This window comes from Catharus ustulatus, chromosome 21 (assembly GCF_009819885.2).
Source record: "Catharus ustulatus isolate bCatUst1 chromosome 21, bCatUst1.pri.v2, whole genome shotgun sequence".
Classification (NCBI taxonomy): domain Eukaryota; kingdom Metazoa; phylum Chordata; class Aves; order Passeriformes; family Turdidae; genus Catharus; species Catharus ustulatus.
In genome coordinates, this window is record NC_046241.1 from 195,872 (window position 1) to 220,158 (window position 24,287).

Consider the following 24,287-nt stretch of genomic DNA (forward strand, 5'->3'; position numbering starts at 1 on the left):
TAAGGAGGGCTGGACTGGGGTTTCATCTCCAGAAATCCCATGCCTGGAGGAACACCAATCTGCTCCCTGTCAGCACAGCTTGCTGGGCTCCACCTGGTCTGGGAGGATAGTATGGAGTCAGTGCTTCCAAACCTGGCCCAGGGGAAAATCACAGAGCTTGTTTTGGTCCAGTTCTGTCCCCTTATTACAAAGGCCCTAGGCTGTAATGTGGGTCTCACCCACAGCACCACAGTGCCTGAACACACCAGTGGGCCCACCCTGTTGTGTTACTGCTGGGAGAAATGAGGTGGGGGCTGAAGGCCTTGGATGTCTGCAGCACAGGTGCCCTGTCCCTGGACAAATGTCTCTTCCATGCCTGGATGTGTAATAGGGACAGGGATTCCCAGGGGACATAGGACTCCTGTGGCGATTGTGCCCAGAGTGGGGGAGTGGGGGTCTTCCCAGGCAGAACAGTCAAGTTTTACTATGAGCTAGAGCTTCCCAAAATGTCTGGATGTGCTCCAAGAGAGATTGCTGGGTTGTGGGAGCAAAAGGAGGACAAATTTGGGGTCCTCGGCAGAGAGGAGTGGGTTCGAGGCTGGGTTTCCCCAGGACTGGGGGCATCTCGAGTTATTCGGGGTGTGCATCGCCCAGGGGTGCAGCTTGAGACCCCAATGAGAGAAGCATCCCGGGTGGGTGCTTTGGCGGTGAGTCAGCACCCACCTCCGGCTGCCGAAACCAGGAGAGATGGTATCAGCCTGATGGGGGGGCTGGCGTGATCAAAGGAGCTCGGCTGCACACAATGCGGGGACTCGATAGCCCTTATCTGTCATCCCTAAGGTGCGAAGGGCCCTGGGGGCGAGGGGCGGAGGGGGGGCGGGTGCTGGGTGCTGCAGGGCTGGGTGCGGGGGCTCCCACCCGACCTCTCGCCAGAGAAACCTCTCCTGGCAAATACTGAGAGACAAGAAAATTACCCCCGGTTTTTTACGTGCCTGAAAAAATCCTTGGGAAGGGTTTGGACGCTCCCCCAGCTGCAGAAGCAGGATGGTTGCTCCCTGTTCCCTAGGGAAGGTTTGGGAACCCACAGCATCCTCCCTCCTTGTCCCTTTGTCCCACCCCACTGTCGAGAGGAGCCCCCCGAGCCGCGGGCCCCACACCACACACTCGCATGGGTCTCAAACATGGTTGTTTAATAAAATCTCCTTTTAAAAGAGCTACAATTCATACAACAACGACGAGAGGTGTGGGGAGAGTGGCAGCAGCCCAGGGGAGGGGGAGCGCAGGACATGGGGACAGAATCTGTGCCACAATGGCCTCCATCAGCCACCCTGACAGGGACAGGGACAGTCCCACACCACCACCACTCACCAGCACATCCCTACCACTGCTGTCTGCCCTGCCCATGTCTGCCTGAGCGTGCAATGGCTCCAGTGAACACAACACATTATTTGTGGCAGTGACAGTCCATAACAAGGTCTGGACATGAAGCCACACCTGTGCAAAGTAACCCAAGCCCCAAACCCTGTTCTGGACCTTCCACTGGAGGGATTCATGACCTATGCACCCGGGAGGATTTGAGGAGCATCACTGGGCTCCAAGCAAGAACACGTTGGTGAGGGCTGGTGAGGCTGGACACAGGAAACAAAGGGGTGCAGGGAGTGTCTGAGGCCTGAGAGGTGTCTGGGATGGAGCAGTGGAGACTGTCGCCTGCCACAGACGGATGCCCAGAGAACAAACAACGCCAGGCTCCACAGGGATGTTGCCAGGGCATGGACTCTGTGGGGTTTGAAGCAGCACAGCAAAGCCCCCATGCCTTGGCTACCCCTCTCAGCCACCCCAGCTCCCTCCAGTCCTGTTCCTTCCCCCGCACAGCCACATAAGCTTAAAACCAAAACCTTGAACACTTTTTCTGAGCTTTTACCCCACTGAGGCCTCTGGTAAGAGAGAGCCCATCCTCTGCCAGCACAAACTGATGTGTGCTCCCAGGCCACAGTGGCACTGGGACTGTCCATGCCCCAGGGGACCTGAAGCCCAGCACCCCTAAATGGGTCAGAGCACAGGGCAGCATCTGAATGAGCATCCTGGAGAGTGATGCCCATGCCTGCTCAAGCTGCTCCTGCCATTGTCTCCCAGAGCAATATCCTGCTGTAAGGAGCTGCCCAGGCTGGGGTGGAGGAGGCAGAATGGGCACTGAAGCCCCTAGTGATGCCACCTGCTCTAGGGAAAGACTCCATCCCTGGCAGAGGGGCTCTGGCCAGGCTGGCAGTCCTGATGCCAGGCATGAGCATGCTGAGCCCTCCTGGCCCTCTATTGCTTTATGACCCTCTCTCTGGCTCCTTTCCAGCTGCTATGTATCAGCCTAGCTGCAGCTGTGGCAGGAGCCCCCTCCTCAAAGCCAACTCCAAAGGGGCAGTGCCACAGTCCCCCTCCGTGCCCTGAATTTCTGTGCCAAAGCAGCTGCCCCCCTGTGCCTGCGACAGCTGTGAGCAAAGGGAAACGCAGAGACGCGATCACAGCAGCAAAGAGGACAAGGACGCTGGAAACAGGGGCGATCCCCCCCCATAGCTGTTAGTGGGTGTTTATTGGCCAGGCGTCGAACAGTCTGGCAGCGCGGGGTCAACATCCCTCGGCCCAGCTGTGGGTGCCCCTCCAGCACGGTCACCCTGCCAGGCACGGCCGGCAGGCACAGTCTGTAGCAAGCTCGGGCGCAGGAGACGGAGTGGTTACTGGTGCGACTTGGGGTCGGAGGGATGTAAGGAGGAGTCGTCAAACAGCGGGTTTCTCACTTCCATTTCTCCGGTCTGCCGTGGTGGAGGGAGAGGGATGAGGGAAGGAAAAGGCAGGAGGTCAGAAAACAGTTGGGATTCAGCTGTCCCAACCCAAGGGACAGGGAGCAGCCCGGCAGGGACCAGGGAGAAGGGGAGGAGGGCAACCTAGTGGGCTGCGATGGATGACAAACACCAGGACTGTAAAGGTGTGCCTTCCTGGCAGGCGGGGATGGGGTTCGGTAAAACCCAAGGACTTGGGTGGAATGGGACCCCAGAACAGCAGTCCCAGCACGGCTGGCAGGAATGGGGTGCCCTGCCCAGACTGCCTGCCTGCCATCAAATGCCCTTTAATGGGCCTGTAAAGACCCACTGATGACCCTCGATCTGGGTCCTGATGGCCACTCTGCAGCCATTACCATGTAAAAGGCTCCTCTTGTCCCTTTGTGCTCTTTGTACCAAGGGCTGTTAAGAGCTGCCCTTCCCCGAAGTCCCGTGCTAGCTAGGAACATCCTCTCCGCTTGTGAAGGGCCACAGGTCTGCTCTCCAGGCATTGGGACAGCACAAGGACGAGCCTCCCCAGCCCCGGTGCCCAGGAGTAGTGCCCATGCCCCTGTCGCCACAGGGATGGTAGGTCAGGTGTGCCAAGGGCTGCTCTAGTTCTCTGCTCCCAGGGAAAAGCCTCGTGCCAGGACATACACTCCTGCCCACTGGAGAACTTCAGTGGGAGCTGGCCAGGGACATGACGGGAGCAGAGGGGTTGGACCACCTCAAGGTTTGATGAAGAACATGTGGAGAAGTCTCCTCACAGAGAAGTGCACATCCCAGGCACATGTTGGACACCCCCATATGCACAGAGACTCCTGGCCCTCCTGCACCCACATACCGGAGCCAGCCCAGGGCACTCATACACGGTGAAGTCTCCATCCTCATTCTCCTCATCAGATGATGCTGAGTCTGGCAGCTTGGGCTCCTCTTTATGCCTGGGGGGAAGAAGGTGTAGAGAGGAGGTGTAGCCCAGTGGGATGATTAGGGAGATGAATGGCAGGACACAGACATGCTGTCTGCCCCCAGGATGCTTACTTTTCCAGGGAGAGCATCTGCTGCTTTTGGTGCTGATAGTGGTACATTTGGGCACTCTGAGCCAGCGTCTTGTCCCCGGGCTGTGGAGAGAGCAGAAACAGTTATGGAGATTGGGCTTTGGAGGGCTCCAGCCTGGCTGCTGGGGGGCCTCCACCATGTGGGAATCCCTCCAACAGAGCACTGGGGCCTGAGTGCCAAGCATCCCACAGGGAGGGACATGGGTGCCTTACCGAGATCTTGTCATAGGGCAGGGGGCTGGCTACTCGCTGGGCTGAGTAGTCTGCTTTCTGTGCCAGCCTGATCTCCTTCTGCAGCCTGCCGGGAAGGGGAAGTGGAATCAGGGAAGCACTAAGGCTGGAAAAGCTTTCTAAGATCAAGTCCATTAACCCAGCACTGCCGAAGTCCACAACTAAACCATGTCCCCAGGTACTAAATCCGCATGTTTTCTGAACACTTTCACGGATGGTGACTCCACTACCTCCCTGGGCAGCCCTTTCCAATTCCTGACCATACTTTACATGAATCTTCCCTAATATCCAACCTAAATCTCCCCTGAGACAGCTTGAGGCCATTTCCTCTCATCCTGTCCCTTGCTCCCTCAGAGCAGAGCCTGACCCTCTCCTGGCTGCCCCCTCCTGTCAGGGAGTTGTAGAGAGTGTGAAGGTCCCCCCTGCGCCTCCTTTTCTCCAGGCTGAGCCCCTTTCCCAGCTCCCTCAGCCTCAGCTGCTCTTCATAAGACTTGTGCTTCTTCCCTAGCTCCATTCCCTTCTCTGGACATGCTCCTGTCCCTCAATGTCTTCCCTGCCATGAGGGGCCAAAAACTGAACCCAGGATTTGAGGTGCCTCATCAGTGCCCAGTGTGACTTCTCTAGTCCATCCCAGAGCATATGGGGAGCCATCAGATCAGACGACTCCACTCAGGAGCCAGTGACGCTTGGAGGGTCAGCCGTGTTCCCTGTGATGCCACCATGACAGGCACAGTCACCTTCATCCCACGGGGCCTGGGCACAAGGCACAAGCGTGCTGGCAGTGACAGGAGCCAGCGCCACAGTGATGCCCACACCAGGCACCTGCTCCCAGGAGCCTGCATCTGGCACAGAAGTATCTCACTGCTGTCCTCCTGCCCCAGCGAGCTGATGCCACAACTTGGGGAGACTGGCAAGGGTAGCTATTACCTCTCTTCCAACCCCTCATGCCTGGGAAGCATGGGAATACATTGCCCTGGGCACAGGGACACGGAGGGACTGTCAGCAGCCCCAGCTCACCTGCACCAGCAGATGGCCGCCACGATCAGTGCTGAGATCCCGGCCACTGTGCACACCACGATCAGCCCTGTAGAGGTGGGGAGGACAGCAAGGGACAGCAGGTAAGCTGGCAGCATGGTGACACCAGCCCATGCTTCCCTGGTGAGGGTGTGAAACCCCTCCCTCTGAGTCCCAGGGTCTCACCGAGCACTATGTCGTCATTTGCAGGGATGGGGGATGCCTCCACCGGGTACTTCTGGACTGTGGCAGTGGTGGGGAGGGTGGCAGCTGCCACAGTGTCGGTGGGATCCTGCTGCAGATGCTCTCCTCTCAGCCCACTGGCTACATGTTGTCTGCTGCCATTGGGCACTAGGGTGGCTGTAGAAGAACATAGAGTGCTGAACAGTGCCTGGCCAGCTCCAGAGGGGCAAACCTCCCTGTGGAGCAGGGTCTGGCCGCCATGGGGTCCCTGGTACTGCTGGGAGCAGGGAGTGAGGACTTACTCCTGGATCTGCCATCCTGTGGCGGGTGGTGGCGAGGAGCCTCCTGCTTGGCCAGCACATCCGCAAGAAAATCAATTTCTGCCTCCAAGCTGGGAACGGAGGTCCGTCCTGTGGGAGAATGGGTGTGAGATGGCCACTATGGGCTGCAGCCATGAGCCCATCCTCAGGGACCAGACAACTACCCCCAAGAAGGGGCTCCTGTCCCAGCTCCAGACAACACAGGTGGTGTTCAGTTTGAGGCTCCTCAGACACAGTTCTCCAAAAGCTGGGTCCCAGGACCCCTGTATATCCTTGCTGTCCTGCTTTCAGTGGAACTCTCACCCCACAAATGCAGGAGGATCAGGAGCAACATCATCTGCCCTTGTGAGAGAGGCAGCAGGTCCTGTAGACTCTGTGAGAGGGCCTGGTGCCAGGAACTGGTGTGCAGGACCTGCCCTGTGTCCCTGCCCCTAGGGTCACACAGCAGTCCCAAGTAAGGAGGGATGGGAGCAGTCCCAATGAGGAGGACAGATACTCCCCAGCAGCCCTGCTGCCTCAGGGGTAGCTTCAGCATAGTGAGTTGCAGTCAGGGAACACCTGAACACTGGTTTTCATCTCAAATTGTCCTTTATGGCCCAGAGTGGCTGGACCCATCCCAGAGCAGGGCTCAGCTTGGCTGTTCAAGCAGACCATGGAAGCCCTTGCTCCAGTAGAGGGATTGGTTTCTGCCCAGTGCCTGGTGGGAGGCAACTCCTTTGGGAAGGGGCAGAGGTGCCCTATGCAGCAAGGGGTGTACCCCCAGTGGCTGGCCCCAGCGGCATGTCACAGGTGGCTGTCCAAGCCCATGCCCCAGCACAGTGCTCACCAGGGACATTTATCCCTCAGAGGGCTCCTGCAGCATCAGGCACAGGCAGGACTCCACTCTGGCCTGGAGGCGCCCACCCATGAGGTGACAGCATTGCAGCAAGAGTGGAGTTGCCCTTCTCAGGCTCATCAAGCAGAGTCCAGCTCTGACACTCACCACTGCTTTTAACAGGATTAAACTCAACTTCAAAGGCAGTAGACATCCCTGTCCCCATCTCAATCCCCATCCTATCCCTGTTTCCTTTGCCCATATTCAGCCTGTCCCCTCAGGGAAGCTCTGGGGGCTAAATCCAGACATACAAAGGCAAAGTGGTACTGGCAGCTTAATTCCCAGATAATTCAAGGTTATAACAAAGTTACATCTCTGGAATCTGTCCTCACATCCAGTGTTTGGATATAAACCCTGATTCCCTCAGGAGCCGTGCACAAAGGTCATCTTGCTGCCCCATGACTCAGGGCCACATGAGCCAAAAAACAATTCAAAAGGGGAACACTCTTGTTTTAAACAAAAGCACCAAGAGTCACTGTCCTCACATCCTCCATGCCCTTGGGTCCTCAAACTGTCCCCACCCTTGTCTGGAGTCCTGGGTTTCCTTGGCTCTTTGTGCCCTGTTATTTGCATCCCAGAGTAGCACCATGGCCAAGTGGTGCCAGACTGGGGCTGTGCTAGTGCCATGCCCAACAGGTGAGAGTGCCAGGGAGCCAAGGTCTCCCAAGGGGCAAGGGAGTTGGCATGGGACAGAGTGTGACAGCCCTGTGCCTGAGGGGGACATCCTGGTGCCCAGGTTAGGGATAGCCCTGTGCCACAGGACATCCTAGTGCTGGGATGGGGACATTCTGGCTCTAGGTACCCTCTGCACTCTGGGAAAGGTCTGTTCCCATAGGGGACAACCCTGTCCATTCCATGTGTGCCACCATCAGGCTGTGTTGGTGCTGGATGTAATGTGGCTGGAAAAAGAAAAAAAAAGTTGAAAAGCAGCCAGACCAGCTGCCAGATCCCTGAGTCTCCCACCCCGTGGGAGTGTGTGAAGTGGCATATGGGAAATGGAGACAGAGTTTGGGGTCCTAGCATTGCTGCAATGCCTGTGCCACTCATCTGCACTAGCCAGCTCTATCACCAAATTCTCTTCCGGTGGCTGGGCTCTTGAGGGCACTGAAGGCTGGGTGCTGCCAGGCACTGTGGGTGTGTGAAATGCTGGCCCTGAGCTGCTCCAGGGAACAGGGGGCTGGCATGAGCCCCAGTTCCTGCCTGACTGCCCCAGGAGCAGAGATGCTGGGGAGGAACAGGGTCCAGGCAGGGCATACAGGACATGCCAGGGCCAGGGCACACAGGCCCACACAGGACATGTATAGGGGCACTCAGGGGTGCAGGCAGGGCTTGTGCAGGGTGTGGGTGCCCCCTCATGGTAGTTGCCATTGCTGCAGCAGGGTGGCATGGCCACGCTGACACACAGCCCCCCAGCCCCTCTGCTCTGCCCCTGGTCTCTCCTCAGGGCTTCCACTTCCTCAGGGCTCAACTCTGGGACACACACAGTTTGTGGAAACAGGGACCAAGGAGAGACACATGTGGCTTCTGCCCTGGGCTGAGGAAACCTCTGACTGACAGTATCCACAGGAGGGCACAAAATTCCTACAAATCCACTAACTTCTACAGTCCTGCCCCAGGATGGCTGATGTCCTCTGTGGTGCTGGCAGCACAGCAAGCAGGGAACGGGGAACCCCCATATCTGTGAGCTGAGGTTCCTTTTCTCAAAGTGCTTCCTGCAGCTCAGTGGGGCTCCATGCCAGTCAAGCAGAAGCAGTGATGAGACCCACTGTCTCAAAAGCACATCACTCAAACCCATCACAGCACAGACACATGCAGCACCATGGTGCATGTTGGATTTTGGGGGGCTCAGAGCCCTGTGCAAGACAGCAGCAGCCAGGTGCAGACAGTCAGCTGTGGGATGCACTGCACCCAGATTCCATCTCACCTCTGCACTGATGCTGTGCCAGGTATGCTGAGACCCCTACACATAATGGCAGGGACACACCACTCACATGCATCGCCCTCCTGTGACCCCAAAGGGTGCTTTTCACCCCAAACAGCTGCTCTCAGGAGACGATGCCTGGCTCCTGCCAGGAACTGTGGGGATGGCACAGTGGCAGGATCCCAGAACTGGAATCACCAGCAGCCACAACTGGCTCAAGGACATGTAACCCTTTAAAGGCGCTGCCTACGTAGCACAAGGGCTGAATGGGTATCCCCTTCAAAGGTGTAGGCATCCTTGGGCTACAGCAGCCCCCTGTTTGCCTTGTATCTTCCCCTAAATGCAGCTATCAAGCCCCTCTTCATCCTCACAGACTTCTCTGATGCTGCTACCAGATGAAAGTACAGGCAGGATGAGAAAGCCCCCACAGAAAAATAAATGGTGCCTCTCTGCTAAGAGGCACTGAGCATCATCAGGATGCTATAACAGAGGATTTGGGAGCGGATCCCCCTTTTTTATTTACCACAGTCCCCACACTTTTGCTGCCACAAGCTAGTGGCATTGCTTGGGACAACAGGATGGGACTGGGAGAGACCTTGGTGTCACCATCCTCCCCTGGTGGGTCCTTACAGGATGGTCCTGCATCTCCCTGGGTGAGGATGCAACTGTGGCCACATCCTTCAGAAAGGAGCTGGGTTGCTATGGAGACACTAGTGCATGTGCAGCCCTTGTGAGAGGGGAATTTGCGCTCAAGATTTCACACTAAAAAATAAACTATAAACAACTGCTGAAGTCATTCAGTGCCAGTGGATAAAGAGCCCATGGCAGGGGCACTGACTGCTGTCAAATGCCAAGTCTAGACCCTATCCTTGTGCCATTCCCTCTTATCCCCCCAGCCATCCCTCTCATTTCAGCCAAAGGGCCTTGATTTGGCGCTCTCCCCTTTGATTGACAAGGTACAGTAATTTCACGAATACAAGCCGCACGGACTATAAGCCGCATCTCTGGGTGTTGGCAAACATTTCGTTCTTTGTCCACAAATAAGCCGCACCCGAGTATAAGCCGCTCTGTCGTTCGCAGTGAGGACCTGCATGCAACAAATTGCCAAATAGTAACAGAAAGGCAGCAGGGTGAGGTTTACTGGTTTGGCTAAGGCTGTGCAGGCTTGGCCCGCTCGGGGCTGCCGATGGGGCCAGGTGGCCCAGCCCAGCGCTGCCGCTTGGCGGGGCTGCTCGGGGCCGGCCGCTGCCTCTGGGCTCGCTCGCCCTGGCCCGGCACTGCCCCATGGTGGCAGGCAGGGACGGAGCCCACCCTGCTCCCGCGGCGGTGGGCGGGGACGGAGCCTGCCTGCTCCTGCCGCGGCAGGCGAGGACAGGAGCCCCCCGCTTACCCCACGGGCCGCGGGGATGGCGGCACGGGGCCCCCGCCTCCTCCCCGAGCCGTGGCAATGGCGACACGGGGCCCCCGCCTCCTCCCCAAGCCGCGGGGATGGCGGCACGGGGCCCCCCCGTCGCTCCCCTGGGCTGCGGCAGAGGAGGAAAGGAGAGAGCTCTCCCGCCTCTCTCCCCGCCCCCCGTGCTGCCAGCAGGGAGCCAGGCTCCACCTGCGGCACAACAGAGTAACAATTTGTAACAATCGCGAAATGCCGGCTTTTACTGGCAGGTGCTCGGCTCGGCACCCTGGCTGACACTTCTGAGGTTGTAAATGTCAGAAAATTATTCACATATTAGCCGCTCCTGAGTGTTAGCCGCATTTCTGGTGCAGGAGCAAAATTTTAGTCAAAATGGTGCAGCTTGTATTCGTGAAATTACTGTAATTCTCCTCCAAGGAAAGGCACTGAAGGCATGCTGGGCTCTGACAACCTCCATGTACCCACCTGGGCTGAGCCATGGGTGAACCCAAATGCACCCTGGCAAAACCCTGAACATGCTCAACAACACAAAGCAATCCCCCAAAACTCCATGTCTGCATGGAGTTCAGATGCAGGGGGAGCTGCCTCTCTGGTTCAATGATCAGTGCTTGTCCATCCTGTCTGGCATAGAACAAGCCACCCTGCATGTTTTTAGAAGCTCCCCAGGAATTGGGAACCCCTTAGCAGGAGACTTTCAGGGGCAGTGGGAGTGAAGAGCAGATGGAGAAGGACGGGGTGGGGGAGACGCCAATATGTTCTGCACCAGGAGGTGACTCAGAGGCACTCCAGAGTACCTTGCATCCAGGTGGTGCCCAGCAGAACCCACCAGGAGCAGCCTGAGGGCATGGCCAGTCCTGGTCTCTTCCACAGAGGCCACTCCACTTTATAACAATAAATAATTGTGTGGAGTCGTAATTATGGTCTTAACTCACTTGCGAGATAAACAGAGAGGGGGCACAGAAATAGCTCTGCCACAGCTTTCCAAGCTGCATGAAGAGCTGACTGTCACACTAAAAAAATGCCTGTGCCTGGCCCACAGCACTGTCTTTGCAGCTGAACCAGGGCACAGGTGTCAAAGCTGCATTGGGAGCACCCTTCAAATATTCCAGCAGCAGTGGGATGGGTCACGATGGGATACTGCACCCGGGCTGCCACAGTCCTTCAGACTCCTCAGGGATGGAGCCAGGAATGACACCCAGTGCAGCTCTCAGTGCCCTGGTGTGCAGCCAGGGAATGCTCCTGCCCATCACAGCCGACTCCAGCCCTCCCAGCACGGATGCTGGGCATCACCCAAGGAGGAAACAGCAGTCCTGAACCACAGTCAAACCAAAGGGAATCAGGCACTGAAACCCCAAACACTGGCACCAGTTCCGCCCTGGGATGGGTAAGGCCATGAGCACCCGTTTCAGTCACCAACAGAACCAGCATGTCACCGCTCTATGTGCTGAAAGTGGCTCCTCTGCTCCTGCAAAGCCAAGCAGACCCCGGAGATCCCCAGAAGCTGCCTGTCCTACTCCTGTCCTTGGAGGTCCTGGGCTCGCCACAGTGCTGATAGGGATACACGCAGTCATCAAAGGAAGATGAACATAGAGCTGGATGGGGTTGCCAGCCCAAAACCACACCCCCAGCTGGGGTGAGAGGGAGAAGAGCAGCCATCCCCACAGAGATACAGTTGCCATGGAGAGAAGGAAGAGGACGGGGTACTGCTGGGGTGGGGGGCTGTCCTGAGGCACAGAACCTCCCAGAACTGCAGGGTAGGTGTGCAGGTAGGTGTGCAGGCAGAGGGGTGCAGGGTGGGTGCACCTACCATTGGGTGAGAGCTGCTTCTGGACACAGCGCCCGCGGTCGTCCTCCTGGAAGGGGGGTAGGCAGGGCCCACAGGCACCCGAACCTGGTGGGCAGAACTCTCGGCGTTGTAGGGCACAGTCCAGGCTCCGAGGACACGACGCTGCTGTGGGGACAGGACAAAACAGCTCAGGAGGAGGAGAGGGGTCAAACACGCTCCCAGGTCTGTTCATGGCCTCTTGGAGTGGGACCCAGCTGCCCCGGGCTGCCCATGGCTGCTCCTGCTGCAGCTCCCGCCTATCAACAGGCTTCACCACAGCTGCCCCTCGGCCTGCTCTGCCTCCACAAAGCCATTACCAGCCGGAATTAGCCAAGATCTTAATGACCAAGGAGTGGGACTTGATGATCTTCATGGGCCCCTTCCAATTTGAGGCAGTCTCTGACTCCATGACCTGCACAAGGCAGTATGTATGCAGTGATGAGCATTCAGTACCCATACCCCGCAATGGTCCCCAGCCCCAGGGTGCCACCATCCCATGGGACACCCTGTGTGAGTGCTGCAGCACATTCTGAGCCCTGTGGAGCTGGCAGTGACCAGGATCTCCTGACCCTGCCTGCCCTGCATGGGAGATGAAATCCAACCAGCACAGACCAATGCTTGTGTGGCAACTGTCAAACCATAAGTCCCAAACCAACTACCCCAAAGCCTCAGTGGGCTGTGACAGTGCTGGTACCAGCATTTAGGCTCCCATCCCTTTGGCATTCTCTGGAGGAAGCAGTGGGAGCAAGCTCTCCCTGGCACTGAACTGCACCCCAAACCTCGCTCACAGTTTCATGGGGCATCTCATGCTCATGTCAGCCCCAGGGAGTCTCCACTCCCTGGGTACAGGCATGAGTCCCCCAGGCTCCAGCCTCACCAACCCACTGTGCCATGACAGTATCATCATGGGTCTTCACTCCAGGAGGTGGACCTCCCTGGGGGACACAAGGTCCCTGCGTACTACAGAAAGCTGAGTCCTGGACCAGGTGATGGTGGCAAACCATGTGCAGAGCTGGAGACAGAAGCTGTGACAGGAAGGGCCAGCATTCAGGTATGACCTGTGGCAGAGGGCTGTTGGGGACACACTGGGGCTCTGGTTTTGATGGTGACACTGCTGTTCCTGCTGCAACACAAGTGTCTTTCTGCCACAAGCTGGTGGCAGTGTGGAGCCAGGTGCCTCTCCGTGCACCCACCACTCAGGCTGGGCACAACTGCGTGGGAGGAAGAGCTGGACGGGGCCGCAGCTGGATGGGGTGGCACAGCTGGATGAGGGTGTGGCACACAGCTGCCCTACTCTGCCCCTCACCTCGCCGTGGCGTGCATGGCCACGGCCTCAGCGTTCCCGCAGGCAGCAGCGGGCAGGGAGCAGGACTGCGGGGCTGCACTGGGGAGCAGGGCCAGGCTGGCAAATGAGTCACAGCAAGAGCCGGCTCCCAGCTCCGGCCCACGCACCCCGAGCATCCCTGCCAGCCCTCGCCGCCCACACTGGCACCGGCAATGCCCCGGCACCTGCCCGTCCCTCTGCGCCTGTGCCTTGGGCACGGCAGCTCCGGGGACAGCCCCGCTGCACCCCACAGCGAGGGGCATCGCAACTATGGGGGCTGTCCTGAGTATCCCCAGCCCTGCAGCACACCAGAGCCGAGGGGGTCAGCACCCTGTACACAGCAGAGAGTCCTAAACAGGATGGAACCGCCAGGACACGAATCATGACGGTTCTGCTCTCCGACCAAGGGCTCAGGAAAGATGTCACCCCAAAGCAGGCTATGCAACACCCTGCCTTTGCATGGCAATATTTCACCATCAAACTGCTCCCTGGAGGGTGCGGCTGCTACTACGCCGCAGGCAACTCACCACTACACCTCATGATGAAGTCACCACCTTCCCCACCTCGACTGGCAGTGGCAAGGGTGCAGCAACTGCAATTTTAATGCTGGCTGACCCACACGCCAGGCACAGAAGCCTGGAGGGGGTGCACTTGGGGCGGGGGAAACGTGCCCACTGTGCCCATGGGAGCTGGATTTTTTGCTGGACCATTTGCTCCCCGGGGCTGGTGTGGGGCTTGGCCACATGTCTGGAAGAGGCAATTAGTGCTTAATGGGCAAATAATCAGATGTCTAAGCACAGAAATTGGACTTGGCTCCTAGCTTCACTTCTCCAGGGTTACTTTCAAGGCCGCTCTGTTTAAAAATCGGAGGAGGCAGGAGGAGGTTGTGGCACTGTGCAGCCTCAGGCTGGGGACATATCACAACCCCGAAGGGCACTGGGGAACACACCTGTAGGGGCCCCCATCTGTGCCACAGGCTCACGGAAACACTTCATCCCAAAACAGGTGCTGCCAAAAGCTGATCACTGGTGGAGGAAGTCACCCCATTGTGGGTCACCCCACAGTGCCAGACATTGATAAGACCCTCAGAGCCACCTTGCGAGGAGTGATGGGGGCGGAGCCCCAAGCCAGAGTCCAGCAACTGGGTAAATAAAGCCCAGGTTGGATCCCAGTGAAGGCTGTTATCTCTGTTTGAGGAATGAGCTGTGCTTGCCCAGCTGTCACTGGCTGCAATTCAGAGCAACCCATGTGTCACCAGCCAGTGACTGGTGAGCTGGCATCACTGCATGGGCACCCTGTGGACTGAGTGGGCCCACAGGGGCTTTGCTGCTCTCTGAGCCCACCTCAAAGCCCAGCAGTGAGAGTCCTGTGCTGATGGAAGTGGGCTGGGTGATGGGGACTGAGCACTCTATGTGCCACCACCCAGGCGCCACATGGGCACCTCCAACCCTGACTGCTGCCACCCTGTGGGGCTGTCAAACTACACTGCCCCAATGCTGCCCCAGCCTTGCACACTCACACATTCCTGGGGGCTGGTGCCACCTGTCCAGTGCTCAAGCAGGCACGGGGTGGCTTCCCCAGCACTTTGGCCACAGGTCACCCCGCTTCTGAACACTCACCCCAAGGTGGAGTACTGGGGCTGACACACCACGTGGGTCCAAATTCCACTCAGCTGCGGCTATGTCACCACCATGCCATCCACTTGTTACCAGTGCCAGCACGCCTGCTGCAGCTCCCAGTCTTGCCTCTGCACATGCAGGGCTGCTGTTGAATCTGGGAATTTTGGGATCCCCCCCACCACAACCACACCCTCTGCGTAGCACCAGTGCAGCCCAGCACAGCCTGGCCACAAGTGGGATGGACAGACGGACCCAAGCTGAGGTTTGGCTGGGGTCCTGCAAGAGCCCTAACCCTGCATGGCCTGCCAGCAGGACAGTACAGACCAGAAGAACAAGCAATGAATGATATGGAACGTGCAGCCCACACTAGACATGGCACAGCCAGGATGCTGCTGCCAGACGTGCTAGGGGTGTTTGGAGGGGGGATGCTCCAACTGCTGTCACTGCCCTGCCATGGTGCTCAAGTCCTGTGCAGGTGGGCAGGGAGCCCACAACAGCACAACTGGGGTAACCCCTTAATCCGAGCTCAGGCCTGGGCTGAGCTGCCAGTGCTGGAGGAGCTGATTGGCACCCTGCAGGCAGGACCCCAGCACAAGGCCAGTAGGGACATGGGACACAGCAGCTGGCACAGACAGACAGCAGGTGGGTATGAACTGGGGACACGTGTCCAGGAGGAAACATGGTCATGTTTGCAGCAAGGCCTCTGGACATGTTATTCACAGGGAAAGCTGAGCTCAAAGCTCCATCCCCAAGGACGTGCACTGGGGAGAGCTGTGCGGGGCACCCAGCGTGGTACTCAAGAATGCTTGTGACAGGGGGTGCCCAGGCAGGGCATAGAGCCACTCACAGCCACAGACTGGGTGGAGTAGCTGTTCCACACTCATGCCAAAACATACAGGTGAAAAAGAAATAAAAATAAATATGAGGAGGATATCTGTGTGGACAGGGAGGCAGGGACTGTCCCTGCTGCGTCACTGCTGCAGATAGAGAGATAAAGGTGTACATAAGAGGATAATTAATTAGCGCTGAGCACTGGTGTGAATGTTTAAGGTTCCAGCAACGCCAACACCCAGCCTCCCTCGCAGCTGCCAGCCCGTGCCAATGGTGTGAGCTGGCAGAGCCCACTGGACATTGGTGGCAGAGCCATGTGGGCACAGAGCAGCCTGCCCAGGACCACCAGGTCTGGCCCCTCTATGCTAGCAGGACACAGCCCCTGGTGGGACATGGGCACTGAGCATGGGGGGATACTGGGGTGTCTGGGGAAGAGGGTGCAGGTCTCACTGCCATGTTGGGCCCCTGTATGCTGGCTGAGGCTGAGGGAAGACCACAGCAAGGCCATGACAGAGCCCCAGCAGTGGCAGCAGCCCCCACAGGGCCTGCAGTGGTGCAGTCTCTGCCAGCTCCACTCCAAGGTCACTCCTTCTCCTCCTCTTCCTCATCCTTCTCCTCCAGTCAGATAATGTGGGAACTGCGGTGGGCCCTGCCTGCAGCCTGCCCTTCCAATACTTCTACTGCCAGCTGGCACTGGCCATGGCTCCCTCCCAGCTCTGCAAAGTGGTCCTGGCTCTGAAGGAGCACTCTGGAGCAGGCCCTGGGCAGGCATCAGGCAGGCAGGCAGGCAGGCATGGTGCCCTCACCAGATCCCAGCCCCCGAGGTCTCACTTCCTCCTGTCCACAGCCTCTCTGGGCAGGGGCAGTGCTGCTGTCCAGCAGCAAGCAGGAGCAGGGGTTGCTGAGGCACCCCAACACCCCACCTCATGTCCAGGGATGTGGCTCCTGAAGCGAGTCAGGGGCAGTGACCGCCAGCAGCTGCAGTAACAACGCCAGGTTGGATGCTGTACACACCAGCCACGGGTGACACACACCAAGCAGAGGTGACACACAACCAGCCACAAGTGACACATATAGTGACTGCAGGATGGACACCCCGCTGGAGGCTGCAATCTGGTGGGCTTCCTGACCCAGCTGCATCCCCCTGCCCTGCTGTCTCTTACACTAGGAAGCAGGTGAATGGAGACTGGGGCTGAACACCAGAGCAATGCCCACTCCTGGACACAGCTGGCACCACTGCTCAGGCAGTCCCTGTGCAAGCTCTGCCACTACCAGCAGCCACTCACGTCACTGCTCTGCTCCTGCCCTGAAAATGCAGCAGCCAAGCCCCCTCCCACACAGAGACAGCGGAGCAGGGCTCTCTGCAGCTCTGACCCCACAAACCAGGAATGGGAGGACGCTTGGTCACATCATGTCACTGCTGGGGACAGAGCATGTGGCACAGACATGGCCATCAGTCTGGCCCCACGTCCTGCAGCTGCACCAGTGTGTGCTAGTCCACCAGTCAGGGAGCAGCTGGAAGTGCTTTGTGCTTCAGCAGATTTGGTCAGGCAGATGCAACATGCCACCAGCTCCCATCCCTGAGGCCACCAGGGCTTGTGTCCTGGCTCACAGCTTTGGCTGGTGGGTGCTGAGGTCTGGCCCAGCCGACAGAATGATCTCCAGCGCAGTTTCTGTCACAACCAAGAAACAGTACCAGCAGCCTTGCGTCACAGGCTGGGGATAAGGAACACCTGTAGGGAACCCCTGGAGCATTCCCTATGGCTGCACAGCAAACACCTCACTGCACCCTGCTCCCACCGAGGGGACAGTCCCGTTTATGAGACAGTTCCACAAGACACAGCCCCACCCAGGAAAGATGGAAAAAGGTCTCATCAGTACTCCCCCCATTCTCACCTCCCATCCCTATCCCCATCCTCACCCTGCTGCTGCTACTGCTGCTACTGCTGCTGCTTTGGGGCCAGCAGCACAGAGCCCTGGGCTACAGGCAGCACAGACAGTGTGGTGGGCACTCACGCTCAGCCCTGAGGTCATCATGATAGGCTTCCAGAGCCTTGTCCTGTTCCATGTTCAATGCCAAGGAGGAAAAGGAGCGCCAGGAGGAGCTGAGCCAGGTTCCTGAAGAGGTGGGGAGATTCCAAGCCCTCAGCATCCCCAACACATTGCCTCCCAAGCACCAGTGCTCCCCCAGAGCCTGTCCCTGCTCTAGACGAGACCCCATCTACAAGCATCCCAAAATTCCAAGTTGCTCCTGTGATTCCAGGCTGGGGCAGAACCAGGCAATCTCCACCAGGCTGATGGAGTGGAATTTTGTGCCACCACTACTCAAAGCCCTTAACTGGGCCAGAAAAATCCTGGTTCCTTGCCTCGGCAGCATTCCTGACGTGCAAATGAAACAGCTGGATTGGCAGGGCTGTAGGAACAGGAGATAGCAACAGGATGGCTGGAAACAGCTTGAGCAAACCACAGCAGAGACTGGGCAGAGCCAGGAGGTAGAAGAGGACATGAGTCTCCTTGCCTGTGGCCAGTGAGGAGGGCATCAAGCCAGCGAGATCCCCCTGGTATCCCAGCCTCAACAACCCTAGATGCTGACAGCCCCAGCTCCAGCCCTGCAGAGGCTGTCACGTCCAGGATGTGCACCACTGCTCCCCACTGTGCCCTTGCTGTGCCAGGGGGTCTCCAGCCATAAGTGGCTTCAGATATTCAGAAAGAGAAGAAATAATAAAGAAAGCAAAAGGCAAACCAAGTGGCACATGCCTTTTCCCCAGGCCTGTCCGCCCAAACCTGCTGCTGGCTTTGCTTCACTGCACGTACACCCACCCACACTGGGGACCTCAGGCTGCCACCAATGCCACCTCATCCTAATGCATCTGGCTGCTCTTTGCAGCCTGAACCACCCACTTTCAGTCTTGTTTATCAGGTTTTGCTCAAGTAAATACCAACGAACTTTGCACATGCCGTGAGCCTGCTGGGGCTGGGGTTGTGTTCTGTAATTCCCTTCTTATTGGGCAGGTTTTGAACCACATCACAAGTGAAGCAGCTGCTGGGCAGAGCTATGGTGCAGAGCAAGCACCATCAAGGGGCCCCTCCTCACACCCCTGAGGTGCTCTGGAACACTCCAATGAGCAGCACAGCACTGTGCTGGACCTTTGCTGTGTTTGTATCACAGGCGATGAGCAGTCTTGGAACCACAGACCCACGTGAAGCACTGAGCAGTCTGGAGGGAAGGAGTGGGGTCCAGCTCTCGCCTCTGGGCATTCCTGGGCACTGACTCATCAGCAGAAGAGCACCCCATGGGTACACACTTGACCAGTGAGCCGCAGCAGAGCCACAGCCCTGGGTGAGCTCTCTCTGTGTGATGGCAGGGAGGTGGGAGAGGGCAGCCCACTCCACAGCTCAGAACCCAAGGAGCTGCCAGGCCAGGGGCCACCACATCTCAGTCATCTGAAAGCAGCCACAGGCTCCCATGCACTCTCACTACTGGGCTGGAAATACCCGTCTGGAGCAGCAGCACCGCTGTGCCCACCAGGGCCAAGATGCTCTTCAGAAAAGCCAGTGCCATCCCACACCACCACCAGAGATATCCTGCAGCCATTGGGAGAGGCACTAGTATAATTTTGCTGATGACTCCATCAGTTCAGAGGTGGCATTGTTCAAGATGGGGATTCTGTCTGTCTGTCTGTCCAGCTCCCTTTGTCTAGTTATTGCCTGGCACCAGCCCATCACCCTGAAACAGGTGCCTGGGGACATAGATCCTCACTCACAGGTGCTAGAGCAATAGGGGCCAACCTTTAAGGCTGTTGGAACAGCTTTTAGAAGAACAGCCTTTGAAACAAGGGCTGGCAGGGGGACTCTGGGTGCACACCCTCCATGCTGGTGGACATGCAAGAGCAGAGGCAGGCAGAAATGCAGGGGCTGCACCTGCTGGGGCTGCACCCACAACCACGCCCGTGCTGATTCAGGCATCACCAGTGAAAAAGACCTGAAGGGCCATTGTGTCCCATGGGGTAGAGCCCAGAAACTGAGAGGCCCCATCAACACCGAAACTGGGGGTCCAGCTGCATCCTAGGGGTGCTGGTGCATGCAGCATCCCAGAGCTCTTGAGAAAGGGCTGTGGATGTGCCAAAAGAGCTGGACCCAGAGATTTTGGGGTACATTCTGCATAGGAAGAGCCAGCTCAGTGAAACCTTCTCCTTCCTAGCCAGGAATGATGGTTGCAGGATGGGTCATCCTCTCTCCTGATTTAGGGCCCTCTCTCTCTCTGACAGGTGCAAGATGATGAACTCCCCGAAGCAGAGCAGCTCCTTGCCCACAAGAGGGATGCGGATTTCCCAGGAGCAATCTCCTGCTGACCCCCAGCAGAGCCCAAGCAGCAGCCATGGGTGCTATAAGTGCACTGGAGACCTGTACCTTCCACACCTCCTGCCTCCACCTCCATCACAGTCTCCTCTCTACAGGAACACAACAGGGCCAGGAGACCATGCAACCCCTGTATCATGATGAGTCAGGGTCCCTGCCAGCACTCAGCTGACATGTCACCTCTCATGTCACCCACCTAGTGCAATGGGATCCCACCCAAATAGCAAATACCTCTCATAGGCTTTGCCATCCTCTAGCTGTGCAGGAAGTATCCCACTATTTGCCAAAGTGTGCATTGGTTAACATGGGCAGTTGTAGCCCGTGGTGCTCCAGGGCAGGATAAAGCAGGGATGAGGACTGGTTCTGGCAGCATTTCCTTCCTCCAATTCAAAGCTCACTCCAGGCACTTAATAGCCAGATTCTTCCTGTTGCAATTCTTGTTAGCTCATGAAGTGGCTAATTACAGGCCTGCAGCTGCCATTTGGAGCAGCAGCAATGCTGGGTTATCCCCAGGCACAGGAGGGAGATACCTCAGCACTGGCAGTGGCACTGGGGCCAGGCCCTGGGGTTTTGGGGCTAGCCAGCCCAGGAGAGGCACTACTCCCCTCATGGACCAGATCCAGAGCTTTTGCTGCGGACCAAGCACCAGGCCATAGTGTTTATGGATTTAATGCAGGAATGGGACTGATGGCAGCTTCTGTACCCTGTGCTCAGGGACCCAGCACCTTGCACATGGGGAGAGGCCATCCCATCTTGTCCCTGGGCACCAAACCACCCATCCTGTCCACAACATGCCCATCATCACATTGACACTCTTGTCTGCAGCAGCCCCCATTAACTCTCTCATTCCTGGAATCCCCACTCTGCTATCACCCTTCCGGTCCACAGCATAGTCACACCTCTCCTGTCCCCAGCACGCTGTCCATCCTGTGACCCCTTCTGTTTCCCCTGCCCCTGCCACACTGTCACCCCTGATACCCCCCATCACCACTCTAGTCTCCAGCATCCACCAGCAGCCTCCCTGTCCTCAGTGCCCTGACCACACAGTCCCCCCTCCCGCCGATGCTGTGTTCCCCCGGAAGCACCCGACAGAGCTAAGCCGATTACCTCCCTTAATACCCCTATGGCCCAGAAGAGACATTTCAGGCAAACATCAATGCACCGTCCCCTGTGCTGCAGGATGACCCGGGCTCCCTGGGGACTGAGGGATCCCTGGGGTTGGGGAGTGGTCTCCAGAGCTGCCAGGAAATCACAGATCCAAAGGACCTGACCCTGCACAGTGCAAGAAGCAGAATCCTGGCTCCAGAATCCCAATCTCCCCACCCTGAGCTCCAGATCTCTATGCACCAGCACCCCCAGGGTATTGCTGGGGTGCACATGTATTTGTGAGTCCCAACAAAGCTACAGCAAGTGATGAGGGACTTTCACCTCATCTCTTCCATAAACTCTTTCTTGATGCTGATTCTGCAATTGGAATTATCAGACATCTTTCCACCCATTCCCTCTCCTCAGGCCTGCAGACGGAGCCCTGCCCATGTCCCTGGCATGGGTACCAGCTCCTTGGAGCCCCATGGGATGCCTGTGCCCCACATCCCAGCTCCTCCACATCTCACCCCCACAAGAGCGACTTTCCCACAGTGGGAGCCAGCTGAGCACATGTAACACCAGATAACAAGGCGGTGACATTATCTCCAAGAATAAAAACACATGGAAAATTAAACTTGGGAGCAGCACTCCAGCTGCTGCATGGAGAAACACTTGGTTTGCACCAGTGTGGCAGAGGACACCCCACCATGCAGCCCTGGGAGGCCTGAAGGGATGGGGTGGCTGAGTGGGACCACTGCCCACCACCACGACTCCCAGGGGGTACCCAGATGTCTGGGATGTGAAGTGATGGCTGTGGCAGCAGGGCTCAGGATTATTAAAAAAATGGGGTTCTAGCCTGTCAACCCATTTGGAAAACATTTTTTTTTGTTTACAATAATAACAATGATAATAATAGATGAAATTTGGCAACCTAGTTACTCAAGAAACAGGGAGAAATACAGCTATCACTCATGTTCCAGGAAATGAAGCCAAAAAACGAAGCACGGCAGGGCCTCTGCCCAAAGCCTGGTGTGATGCATAGAGACACACAGCAGAAAAAAGCCCAGCTGAGGAGCAGCAAGCAAACCTAAACCCCCCTACAGCACCTCTGAAGCACTGCTGCCCTTCCTCCAGCTCATATCAAGCTGAAAGCAAGATGAGGATGGTTACTGAACCATGTCCAGCTGCATTCTGAGAGATGGCATCTGCTGCAGGGGCTGTGGGTCGCAGTGCCAGCCAAGGAAAGTGAGGAGGAGGAGGAGGAAAAGGAGATGCCAACCCCCATCTGAAGCAGCTTTGATGGAGCTGCAGAGGCAGGAGGACATAGGTATGGTGGTGCAGGACCTTCTCCCTGGCTCTCCTCTTGCCAGAAGCCAGTTTCAGCACCATACCGCAGAGCAGGAACTGCTCCTGGCCTGCCACCTCCACTTTGCAGCCATTCCCAGAGAAAGCCAAGCCCAGGAAAGGCAATTATAAAGTGACACGAAACAGCCAATGTTTCCTGTTCCTCACCAGAGGAAGGTGGTGGGGTTGGGACAGAGACTCCTTTCCCTTCCCAGCATCCCAGGGATATTTCTTCAGCCATCCCCAGGAGAAACCTACCTGTAGCTCCCCACTGCCACATGCCACACAACCTCAAACTCCTGGCAATGGGATGCTGCTGTTGGGAACAGCGCAAAGACACCGTTCCCAGCTTCTCTCAGAGGAAAGAGGTTGAGCTGAAAAATCCAGCCCCATGTGTGCCAAGAGTCCACAATATCCTAGCACTGGAACACGCTGTTGATGCAGTGCCAGGTCCCTCATGCTCCCCTCATCTCCAGCATCTTCCTAGGGCTGGCAAGGGAGGGGAAGGGGAAACTATTACCCCACTCCCTGACAACACCCAGGCACAGCCACCCCAGCAGCCCCTCAACCAGCACTGCCAGGCCAGATGATCCCATACTAACCCCTTAAATTCAGGAGGAGCGGAGATTATGCTGGATCACTGGTGGCTCATCTGAGCTGCCCAGATCTCCTTCCTCCCATCTCAGTCTGTGTCAGCAGTACCTCTGGCTGGGCCACCCCAGCCTTGGCTCGGGGGAAGAGGGGGAGTGCAGATCATCCCCACCTCTGCTTCCAACCTTCTGACATGGAGACACAGACGTTTTGATCCAATGAGAAATTTAAAAATTATTGCAGCTTCCTGCCGTCCTTCAGAGCAGGTGGGAATACGGTGAGGCCACCGGGGCTCCAGCTAACACCAGGCAGCCTGCTCGGCGTCCGCCTGCCCGGCGTCTGCCGTGCCGGGAGCCAGAGCACGGAAACAATATCGGATCCGCAAACAATGCTGGGAGCCAGGAGGCCCTCCCCGACTCCTGCGCCAGCGAAGCGGAAAGCACCTGCCCGAGACAGGCCGTACCAAGGCCGGGACACGGTACCTCCTTGGGGCGGGCAGCCACAGCCCTCCCCGCGGGCAGCAACGGGGCTTGGGGCTGACTGAGGTTTTTGGGCCATTGTTTGTGCCCATCACAGCCCCACGCACTCCAGCAGTGGCCACCAGAGCAAGGGGACATGGAGCATGTCCAGTGCCAGACGTCCCAGGTGGGGAAATGCCCTAACCTAGACCCCGAAACTCAAACCAATCAAACCTGAACACCCTGAAACAGCTCTTCAGCAGCCACCAGGGCAGCTTAGGGCGGTGCTGCACGGGAGGGCGTGAAGGCCATCCATTCCTTCTGTCCCAGCGGAGAGCAGAAATGTCATCGTCACTGGTGTGGGGGGCGATGCTGCGGCCTCTCCCGGCGCAGTGAGGCAGGTGGGTATCCAGGGCTCCCTCCAGCGCAGCCCCCGGTGGCTCTCCGGGATGGCTCGGTCACTGCGGTACCTTTATTTTTTTCTTTGTTTCGGTGGTTTTTGATGTTGTTTTAATTTTTTTGCTACCAATAAAGGTGCTTCACGAGGGCCGCTCCCATGACTATGTGCTCCTTCCCCACTCCAGGATCCACATCTGTGGGTGCCTCCAGCCCCGCCAAACAGCTGCTGGGGACCAGCCCTGCGGCGCTGCCAGGCCCTGCCTGCAGCAGCGGGCAGCGGAGTGACGGGGAGGCGCCTCCCGTCCCCGGGGTGAAAAACCCTCGTGGGACTTCGTGGCGGGGGCATATCTTACCTTGCTTCCACCCAAGAACACGAACACCCACAGATACTGATCCCTCGTGGGGATGAGGATAATCGTGGAGAAGAGGAGGGCAAATGCAGCAGGGTTCGTCATGGGAGGGGACACGAGCATCCGCGGGGGAAGGGAGAGGACACGGACACGGGAGTGGGGGGAACGAAGAGGTACTTACCGGCACGGGCGAGGCGCAGACGGAAGGATCCGAGGGCGGCGAGCAGGAGTAGCAGCGCTCCGCGGCGGGCGGCAGCGCCCCGGGCCGCCACCATCGTCCACGGGCACGGGCGGGCGCGGGGC

The 24,287-nt window shown here is 57.7% G+C and overlaps 1 protein-coding gene across 1 annotated transcript; it reads right to left on the reverse strand.

Annotated features, from left to right (window-relative positions):
• Positions 1 to 1,148: 1,148 nt before the first annotated feature.
• Positions 1,149 to 24,287, reverse strand: NPDC1 (neural proliferation, differentiation and control 1). Its single transcript, XM_033077750.1, has 9 exons — positions 24,166 to 24,287; positions 11,606 to 11,749; positions 5,575 to 5,682; positions 5,276 to 5,449; positions 5,093 to 5,159; positions 4,058 to 4,142; positions 3,828 to 3,907; positions 3,631 to 3,727; positions 1,149 to 2,780 (listed from the first exon to the last, which is right to left on the reverse strand). Exons 1-9 carry the CDS (start codon positions 24,257 to 24,259, stop codon positions 2,703 to 2,705), a joined length of 927 nt encoding a protein of 308 aa, XP_032933641.1. The 5' UTR covers positions 24,260 to 24,287; the 3' UTR covers positions 1,149 to 2,702.

Coding starts and splice junctions, on each gene's coding strand:
- NPDC1 (XM_033077750.1), bottom strand. CDS start 24,259: ATGGTGGCGGCCCGGGGCGCTGCCGCCCGCCGCGGAGCGCTGCTACTC. Junction 5,450..5,574: donor ACAGGATGGCAGATCCAGGA/GTAAGTCCTCAC, acceptor GTTCTTCTACAG/CCACCCTAGTGCCCAATGGC. Junction 5,160..5,275: donor AAATGACGACATAGTGCTCG/GTGAGACCCTGG, acceptor CCACCTCTACAG/GGCTGATCGTGGTGTGCACA.